This window comes from Lates calcarifer, linkage group LG5 (genome assembly GCF_001640805.2).
Source record: "Lates calcarifer isolate ASB-BC8 linkage group LG5, TLL_Latcal_v3, whole genome shotgun sequence".
NCBI lineage: Eukaryota > Metazoa > Chordata > Actinopteri > Centropomidae > Lates > Lates calcarifer.
The window spans coordinates 22,522,614-22,532,957 of NC_066837.1; the positions used below are offsets into that span (position 1 = coordinate 22,522,614).

Consider the following 10,344-nt stretch of genomic DNA (forward strand, 5'->3'; position numbering starts at 1 on the left):
AACATTAAAGCGACAAGAAACATTTATTGCAAACCACGTACAAATAAATAATATATAAAACAGTTCCAAAATCCCTTTGAAAAACTGCAAAGGTTTACTTGTGTTTTGGCTGATGTGTAATCCTAATATTCTAGGACAAACATGGAAGGCAACACTTGGTAGTAACACACTATTCAAGTATTAGCATCAACACTAACATCTGGAGCTGGATATTTGGATATATGGAAGTACAAAAATACTGTAAATATCATACTAAATGAGTTCAATATGTGCTTATGTTTTTGGTGGCAAGTAAGCAGGCACATAAATACAATAATTAAATGTTTGAGTCCAGCAAACGGAGCAGAGATTTAACATTGGGGAACTGGAAAAACACTGCAATGCACATTCAAATAATTAACTGGTCCACGTTAGGTTTTTTCACAGTGGAGATTGTGACATACTGCAGCAAGATATGCACAGGTGTAATTAATAACCTTAATCATGGTTCCACTCCAGTGAACTATTTCACAGGTTATATGTATATAAGTTGTGAACAATCAGCCAGGAAGTAATTATAATGTAACACAATGAGTTTTTGGAGGCCTGGTCCAGTAATTCAAAAGACAAATGGAAAGATCACAGCAAAGTATTTTTTTTTTTTAATAATCTTATGTTTCATAAATATATTTTTGCTATTTTCCTGCATTAATCATCTCACAAGATCTACCTTGTGACCGCCAGATTGGGAAACACTAGAATGTAGCCATCATTAATATTATTCACTATACCTGTGCGTGTCCTATGTCCACTGTGAAGTCTATACATCATCTTTCAGGTGCAGTGCACAGAGCTTTAAAGCTGCTGCTGAAGCATTCCAAAACAGAGTGGCTGCAGTGATGTTTTATTCCCAACTCTGAGCATCCAATTATTGTGAAACTGCTCTAGGTGAGTGAAACTGAAGTCACTATAATAATGTATACCCTAGCTGAAGAGGGTAAAACTTCCCCAAGAATTCAGATATGAAATACAAAAATGTGTTAGTCAGCAACAGGCATCACTTTTTGTCAAATCTGGATTTTGGATTTAGAAATTCTCAGATGATTACTTATACAATATTCATGTAATGGCTAGAGGCCTTATTAGGAGTCCTCACTGGGGCCAATTAAGAAAGTGTCATCGGGGCCTAGTGGAGTAAGTGCTCTTGGGGACTCTCTGAGGATTTGCTCTGAACTGTCCTCGTTTGGTTTCCAGTGGCTGCTCGGCAGAGAATCCAGTCTTGTGTCCAGTCCTCGTCACAACCCCCCTGTGCCTCTCTGCTGCCTTTTTCTGGATCCTGGATGGAAGAGAAGGCGGGTTTAACACACTCACAAAGCTACTGCCTGTGAAAAAAAATGTTTCCCTGTAGTGCAAGATTTTCAGTTCATTAAATAATTAAGTGGCTTGCTGCTATTTCAGCTAGCTGTGATAATTACTGGGACACTGAAAAATGTGTGATCAGGAATTTTAACTGCATCAAAATGATGTGTAAAAAATCCACTAATAAATCTTGTTTTCACAGGTTGGATTCATGCTGTGTTGAGACTGTGGGATCTGCAGTGATGAGATCAGGAGCACTGTGTTACAGTCAGGCATTTTCTTAAGCTGCAGTAACTAACATTTTGACATTCATCCTGAGCTGTGACTGTTTTAGTAATAATCATGTCCACATGTGTCTTTACAAATGAACACATCACAAAAACAACACTTAAGCAATTCACACACACAACAAGGAAACTCACATGATTCCTCTCTTCCTCTCCAGTGATTTTTGTGTTGCAGCTGACAGAGAAGTCTTTCTTCTGGGATGGCCTGTGTGCCCACTCTAAACAAGCACACACACAAGCATAAATATCTTTGTACAGAACACTATCTTCACACTCTTATTATAATACTAACATTTGTAACATGTACTAATAGAAAGGAAAAGTACATTGAATCAGCACAGAATCAGTTCTTTCTGACTACTTTAAGAGACCAGATTAACATAGTAAGTACTGTGTTGGGAAAATTAAAGCAGATATGTTGTCGCTATTTTGAATATGAATGATTAGAAATGGATCCTAACTGGTGTAATTAGGTACTGATATTTCTCTGTAGTGTTCAGTTTTGGCCCAGTGGTGCAGTCACACCTGCCTGTTATGTGATGTAAGTGTTTCAAGGTAACATGCAGCCCTAACCTGATCTTGATTTGCATTATTTGTAATGATTTCACTTTCTTACTAGTGAGAAGCAACCACTCCTTCAATGTGTATGATTTTTTTCAGCTTGGCCAGAGGTTCTTAAAAGGTTACCTGTTGTCTGAGCTCTCTCTCCCTGACCAGCTCTCTGTCCCAGCTGATGAGCTGCATCCTCTCTGCAGCTGACAGGCTGAAGAATATGTCATAGACCTCATAACGTGCAGTGCGCAGCTGGAGGGGCAAACAATAACAGAGCAGACGATGGCTTGAATGAATGTGTGTAATCACAGTCTCTGTAGTGGTAACTGCTAATGGAGGGAATAATTGCCCAGTTGTCAGTGTAGAAGAGAAGTGGAGGGAAAGTTAACAGATGTTTACAACACATTTTTGCCTTCGTACCTGCAGATTGACTCTTTCCTGCAATAAGAGGTCCTGTCTACTACAGAACTCTCCTCTGCCAGGGCTCTGCTGCTGGAAGGCATGCAGGAACTGCTGCGTGTCCTAGATGTCACACACACACACACACACACACACACACAGAGCTGTAATCAACATACAGTGCTTGTTTGCTTTATGACAATAAGACAGAGTGTTACTAGAGACAGATGTGACACTACTGTGTCTCTGCTTACTCTGATGGTGCGCACCAGCTGCGCCACTCTCTCTGTCCTCAGCAGCCTGCGAGTTAAAAAGCCTTTCACGACCGCTGACAGCAGGGGGCGGTAGTGCTCTGACAGTGGGCTGGAGGGCTGAGGGAAGAGGATGAAGAGGGGAGAACGAGTGATGAGAGGGGTGAATAATGAGGACCAGAGGGGAAGACAGAGGAGAATGCTAATTCCATCAATGACAACCAATTAATTTCCCATGCAGATTCTCAAGGTCTTTTGGTTGGCATCTGTTTAGTGCATCAACGCAAGTGGACTCACAGCTCATCATTATAATAGAGAATAATAAGACGAATAATAAGCAGCTGATGTGCTGTCACTCACTTGTTGATTCTAGAGCTGTTGCATTAAAGGGATGTTTGTTTGTTGAACAAATGTAGTCTAACTGACCCTGAGCTGCTGTTCTGGGGTAGATACTAGGGAGTAATAACAGATGATGGAGATTACTGATGAGGAATAAGACATCGAGGGAGAACTATCTGTTTCACCTTACTGTGTCAGCCAACTGGTGATTAATAAAAATCCTGCAGATACAAGGATAAGTAAGACAAGCTGTTTGCATCACTGACATTAGTGAACAAATGTGATGATAATACCTGAGAGAGGGTAGAAAAGGTCGGCATGTCCCCGAGATGTAAGGTTGACATGGAGCAGGGGAAGGACACGCTCTGGAGGAGATGGTAACGCACCGCTAACGCCTGAGAGAGACAGACAGGCAGAGAGAGAGAGAGAGAGACAGGAGGAGGACATAAGGGTGGAGGGAAAGAAAAAGAGGGCAAATGCATGTGTGTGTGTGTGTGTGTGCAGGCACGCATGTGTGCATTTGGGAGCAGACAAGGTTGGAAAATATTGAATTGGAGAGGACAGCAAATGAAGCAGGAGGAAGAAATTAATTGAGGGTAGAGAGGAAGAGACAGAAGGGGAGAGACGGGGCACAGAGGCAAGAGGGATGAAATGAGAGAGGGAGCAGAGGAGGAGGAGAGGGATGACGGGGATGATGAGACAGGAGAGATGGAGAAAATGAATACAGCCAGAGAGTAAAAATTATGTTGGAGGAGGTATGAGACAAAACAAAGAGAGGGATGAGAGGAGAGGAAAAAAGATAGGAGACGGATAAGGGACCATTAGTGGTGGCACTCGGCGGGACGATCTGGCACTTAACCACAGACGCTCATGAATTAAACAAATTATCCTTTCCCTTTCTGTGTCAATTCCCTGGATCCCCTCCTCCCTCTGTCAGAGTCCAGCCAGCTCGTACTCTCATCACATCACAAATGATGGAAGGACAGAGGGGAGTCGAAAAGAAGTCTTTTTATTAAACAGCTTATGTTAATTATATTGTTGTTAAGGATACATAAATTAAACAGAGACTGTGATTAATAGGGCAAGGACACTGGCCAAGAACAAATACAGACACAAGCTGAAGAAACGAGAACTGGTTGCCAGAGAGCAGCAGGCGTCCTTGAAGTCTTGCATGTGCACGCACATGCACGCGCGCGCACACACACACACAAACAGGCGACTATGCCAGCTCGCCTCTTAGGGATATAATGAAACATTTATGGTAGAATCCCTGTGTGTCTGAGGGTCTCTTGTAATGAGCAGATGTCTGTAGTCTGCCCACAACCCAAGTCTGCAGAAGCACACTCTAACAGGTAGGAAGACAACATGTGTGTGTGTGTGTGTGTGTGCTCACATGCAGAACAGTGCCAGAGCCTGCCAAAGGTCTGTTTCTATTTTCAAAAGAAGTATTTGATCACAGCTTAGTGAATTGGTTAGAAACTCTCATCATCTATTCTAATTTTAAAACAATGGAAACACTGGGCTGGACATTAATTCTTAATTCCTCATAGGTGACTTTGGGTGGAGTCAAAACCCCTGGTAGAGTGAATTATGGCAGCAGTACAGGAATTACGTAGTGCTAGATCTGTACAGCAATACGTGATGCAATCTAATGCAAGAAGCGGACCAATGGGATGGAGGAAATATCAATGACTGTGTTTGAACCATATTTGGTTTTGATACACGGTCGGTTGTTTTGGTGTTTCAGAAACATCTAATTTCAGATTTTCTTTCATTTCCTCCATACTGTTTTACAAAACTTGTCATTTGCAAGTCAAGAGGAAATGTTGTATTGTATTCAATATTCTTCACTTCTGTTCCTGTCAAAAAAATCCCATAACCCCAAACAGTCTAAACTAGCCTGAAGACGTTAAGATTACAGTTGTACTGTGAGATAAAACTCCAAAAATGCAGCTGCAGACTCCTATTTTTTGGCTTCATATAGCTCTCTATTTTTTTTTTTTTTTGCAAATCTGCAATCTTAATAAAATCTGCTTCTTCACCCATTATTACCAATAATCCATCCCACTGTCTCACCTGTAGTAGTTCCTCCTGTTGTCTCCTGTGCTCATCTTGCAGGGCTCTGACCTGGGCAGCATGGGCCTGCTTCAGTTGCTCCTGCTTGCTCTTGTGACTGCCACAGTTTTCATACCACCGCACTGTTGCTAAAACCAATAAGTACAATATATTGCAAATATAAAGATGATCTGTTTGCATCACATCACAGTCACAAATCCTGACTAATACAGCAGAAAAGTTTAAAATATACTTTGCTTAACCAAACTGGAAACTGAACATATATATTGAAATATTGAAATTTAAAGTGAAACACCACTGGAGTGGGAACCTACTCTCAGGGCTTCATTGCTTTTATTTTGACAGTCCTGATCTTACCTCTAGGAGTGCTGGAGCTGGGTCTGACCACACAGCCTGCTCCTCCGCTGGTATCTGCACTCCTTTCCTGGGACTCCTCTGTCATGTGCATGAGCAGTCTCCGTTTGACTTTGGAAACCCCACCCTGACCCTCTTCCCCACTCTCTGGAGTCAGCTGCTTCTCCTGAAAAAGGTGACCATTTGAGCCCAAGTCAGGCCCTGAGCCTTCGAGGAGCCACAGACCTGATGGTTTGTCCACATCATACGACTGGTTGAGAGACGGCGAGTGAGTAGAGTCATGACCTTCCACAGCTGTCTCATTCCTCCTTTCCGCTGGATGGTTACTGGTATCTGAGAGCACTGAGACGTTACATGGGACCGTGGTTTCAGATGGAACGTTTCTGAATATATCAGGAATGCGAATCTGTTGTGCTGTAGACAGGATACATTTAGCTGATGGCTGCTGTTTTCTAAAGCTGCGATGCGGTCCGTAACTCTTCATAAGTTCTTCTTTATCAATTCCTTTTTCCTTTACTCTCTCTGTAGCTAAGGCTTTGACGAGCCAGATCTCTCTTAAATTAACTGCCTCTTTTCCTTTTTCCTGCATGATGAGAGGAACATCATCTGCGTCACTGAAGACTGGTTCAGGTCCTGTATCTTCATTCTTGTTTTTACTATTGTTGAACGATTGTCTTCCAGGCCACTCCATATATTCTGTATCATTGCTATCAACATCATCATCCCTCAACTTATCCTCCCAATGGTCACAATCACTTTGAGGTAGCTGCATATGTTGATTATTTTTACTTTTCTCAGAGCACTCGATGCCTTTAAAACTGACCTCATTTTGCGTGTTGCTCCCAGTTTGGCTGCGATTCTCCAAGTTTTCTTTCACAGTTGACTCCAAATCTAAGATCAGTACTTTTAGACTGGACAGGTTTGATTCAAGCTGATCTATGTGCTCTGAACTCTTGGCTAAAACACTTGTTACATCGCCTTCAACTGTGAGATTCATAGTGGAAGGAGCTGCTGTGTGACTGTTTGGATGTAACAGGTTACTTTCCTCTTCAACACAGGTGGTGTTCATTTGAACCAGTGTTGACCACAACCTTCCCCTTTGAGGTCATGACCCCATCAACAGGTTCTCTGTCTCTGATACTGCCTCTGCTTTTGCAACGTACAGGACTCATACAGAAATTAGGGGCTGGGATTGTGTGATATTTCTCTACTCCTTTAAATATACCTTTAGAACAGGTGGTATTCTGTTCACTGGTCAAGTAGAAGGCTTCCTGGACCGGGGAGGCTTCTGCTGACTCAGGCTGTTGCTGGATGAAGGCGCTAATTTGTTTAGGCTCTGTTATGACCTCTTGTGAACTGTTTAGCTTATTATTTTTGAAAGTTGTTTCCTCTTCAACTCTAGCCATTTCCTTAGCGTTTTCATAGGCTGTTAAATGTGTGCTATCAGAGTTAACGTTGGTCTTTTTTCCAGTGAACTCACTCTCAATCATCTTCTCATTTTCAGAGGATTTTTTAAATGATGTTTCCACTGTCGGAATAAAAGTGCCTCTCCTCTCTTTAGTTTTTTTCCCCTCTGCAGTCACAGTCCCCTTGTAAGGGGACTCGTCGTTCTCCTTATCAGAGAGGCTCTGCTCCTCTGCCCTTGCTCTTGGCTGTTCTTGAGTCCTCTCCTGGATTTTAGTGTTTTTGGCTTGGTTCCTAAGCATCCGCTGGTGACGCCGATACTCCTGAGATTTCTTCAGCAAGGCCTGGAGGCTCAGACGATATGGCTCCTCAGATGGATTTGCTTCATCTACATGGTTGTCTGCTGGTTCTGTTTCTCTGGGCTCATGCTGACTATGCAGTTCTGTTGCTGGACAACGATGAGTGCTTGGTGTCTCTGATAACTCTGGATTATCTGAAAAGCCACTGTTTTCTGCTGAAGACACTGGGTCCTCACTTCTAGTCCAAAATGTGATCTTTGTCAAGGTCAAGTACTGCAGTAGACTGAGTGTTATCTCCACTCTCTGTGCTGTCCAGGTGACTGCTTTCAGTCGCTGGTAAATGGTCACATAAAACTGAATCCTCCTGCAACGATGTGCAACAAATGTCTTTTACAGCTATGAAGTTATTACAAAAGGACGACTCCAGTCCACTCCTTTCTAATTCCTCTCCATCTATGGGAGGGTGGCTGATAATTTCTGGCATTTTGGCAATTGTATTTGAGGTGCTGTGAAGGAAAAAGCCACCTATACTATATGATCCCTCTGAGAAGCCAAAGCCACGGCTCTCACTCCCTGCTTCAATCATTCCAGAGACACTGATGGTGTTTTCGACATTCTCGCAGGTCACATAACCTGAGGATAGTGAGTGGCTTGGCTGTGATCCCTGTTGGCTGTCATGTTGGTTAATAAGGCATCCTTCATGGTAACTTTGCTCAGGTGTCACATCAGAAGTGAAAAAGGCACTACACATCATTGATGTAGCAGGAGGAGGAGAAAGTCTATCCTCTCCTTTCTTTTCAGGGGGTGGCGAGAGCAACAGACTATCCTTTGTTCCAATTAAAAAATCACTCTGTGACACTGATCCACTGCTAGTGGTGTAGGAATATAAAGATTTTGTGTTAACCCCTGACTCCTGAAGCAGTTCCTCCAGTGTTGGCGTCTTTCTCAGCTGCAATTTGAGAGAAAGAAAATAATGTCCAACAATGTCTCTAATCATTCAAAAGAACTGCAGTAATGTAGGAACACAAATACAAGCACATATTAAACTTCTAAAGAGGACAGCTGACAATATCAGGACTTCAGTTACCTGAACACTGTGCAGAATGGTTTGCACATAGGCCATTCTTGGATCATCCTTCAATTTCCTACGGCCAACAACTTTTCGTGCTTCTTCTTTATGTCGCTGCATCTCCTCTCTCTGCTCCACTGAGAGCTGTTATCATTAGAAAGCATACAAGGGATGTCATGGACATTTCACACAAGAACTGCAACTAAAGAGTAATTTCATTAACAGTATTCTGTTCTAGATTTTTTTAATTAACCGATTAATGGTCTATATATCACGAAATAGTGACACGTTTGTCCAACCAAGTGTTTAAAAATCCAAATATATTATATTTACAACTACAAGCGAGCATGGCTAACCTAACATATGACAAACTAGAAGGCTGTGCATCACCTTCCATATCGTTGTTACAGCACCATGATGAAAACAATAAGTTACAGCATGACAGTGCATTAGCTACGCTACACAGACAGATAGCACAGTGGTCAAGTCTTCAGCAATATTACTGCGTCTTGTTCTCTAACACTGAAACCCTCAGCCGTGATGGAAAACCAGGCTCATACCAGGGGAGGAAGGATGGGTCGTCCATGGACGCGGATGAGAGAGGATGCAGGTGAAGGTCTGCTGAGTTCCTCCTCCTCTTCACCTTTCCTCAGCTGGAAGATGACGACGCTGCACAAACTTGTCGTAGTCCTCCATCAAGTTGCATCAGGATATAGTAGGTAGTAACGTTAGACACTTTAAAGGTACAACTAAGACGAATATATTGACATTAACTTGGTGTCCCGGCTAACGTTAGCTGCCGAGCTGTAACACTAGCTAGCTAACCTAGATAGCTAATGCGGAGCTGGGTAGCCTTTAATACCAAACGGGTGAGGTCAAAATAGATTAAAGACGTGAGAGAACAAAACTACGCAAGAGCAGTGCGGCTCTACAATGTCACTTCTGAAGCAAAAGCAGAAGAAAAGGAGTCTAGCAAGCTACCAAACAAAAGTCTCCATCAGGATGGATCAGTGTTTACATTTTTACCCGCCTCTCCTCCCGGAGCAACAGACAGTGACAGTTGGCGAACCGTCGAGGCGCTCACAAAACCCGGAGTGGATTCACAGTATGAACGTGATTTACTGAATAATTAAACAACGAATATACACATTCAAAACACAAAACATAACTTTAATTAAAGGAGAACCATAACACACTAGCCAACCACATATAATCCGATCTTCTTAGCTAACGATATGTCTGCGAAGCTTGTATCAAGAACGGATAAATTATCATAGCGCTCCATGTTTTCACAGGATCCAGACCGGTTTGAGATAAAGGGAACAGATGCTAACGTGATACTGCCACCTACAGATTGTACTGGCTAAACAAAGAAATGAACATATGCAACTGAAGATTTATCAGTCCCATATCTACATGATTCTGTTAACCATGGTTTCCTCTCAGAATTACTGCTTTCAGATATTTGCTGGCTCCTGACTTATTTTACTGGCACAGTCTCCACCGCTTCAAAGCTGCATCATCTGAAGAAAAAGCTTGCAGTTATGGTTTTAGATTAAAGCTGTCATACATCTGTGTATGTTTAACAGGAGTGCAAGTCAGCATGTGTACTGCATGCCGATAGGCCTTTCTCACGGCACACATTTGTCTCAGTAGGAAAAGCAAAGGTGAAACTAATAACATTAATGATGACTCTGTTCCAGCAGTTATTGCAATGCAGTGCAGCAGTTAACAGTGTTACTAGTTACACCTGTGTTTGATCATTAAAATGCTGTGAAGAAGGTCTGTTGGGTATCATACTTCTGACTTGTGGCACATATTTACAAACATTAATAGGCCTATCATGCATGCATCACAGATTTATACAGTAACACATTTTAAAATGTTCTGTTCATTCACTATCATGTGGGCTTTTTTCTAGCTTGTTTTAATACAACAGCATCAGAGACTGATTCATTCTTTGTATTTTCATGCAT

The 10,344-nt window shown here is 42.2% G+C and overlaps 1 protein-coding gene across 1 annotated transcript; it reads right to left on the minus strand.

Moving 5' to 3' along the window:
• Positions 1–4: 4 nt before the first annotated feature.
• si:ch73-100l22.3 (uncharacterized) lies at positions 5–9,593 on the minus strand. The gene is given in 13 exon segments (XM_051070790.1): positions 5–1,315; positions 1,761–1,843; positions 2,313–2,429; positions 2,598–2,699; positions 2,831–2,947; positions 3,460–3,561; positions 5,243–5,370; positions 5,600–6,647; positions 6,649–7,536; positions 7,538–8,248; positions 8,387–8,512; positions 8,929–9,030; positions 9,032–9,593. Coding segments are annotated over 13 exon segments (3,717 nt in total). The 5' UTR covers positions 9,065–9,593; the 3' UTR covers positions 5–1,155.
• Positions 9,594–10,344: the final 751 nt, after the last annotated feature.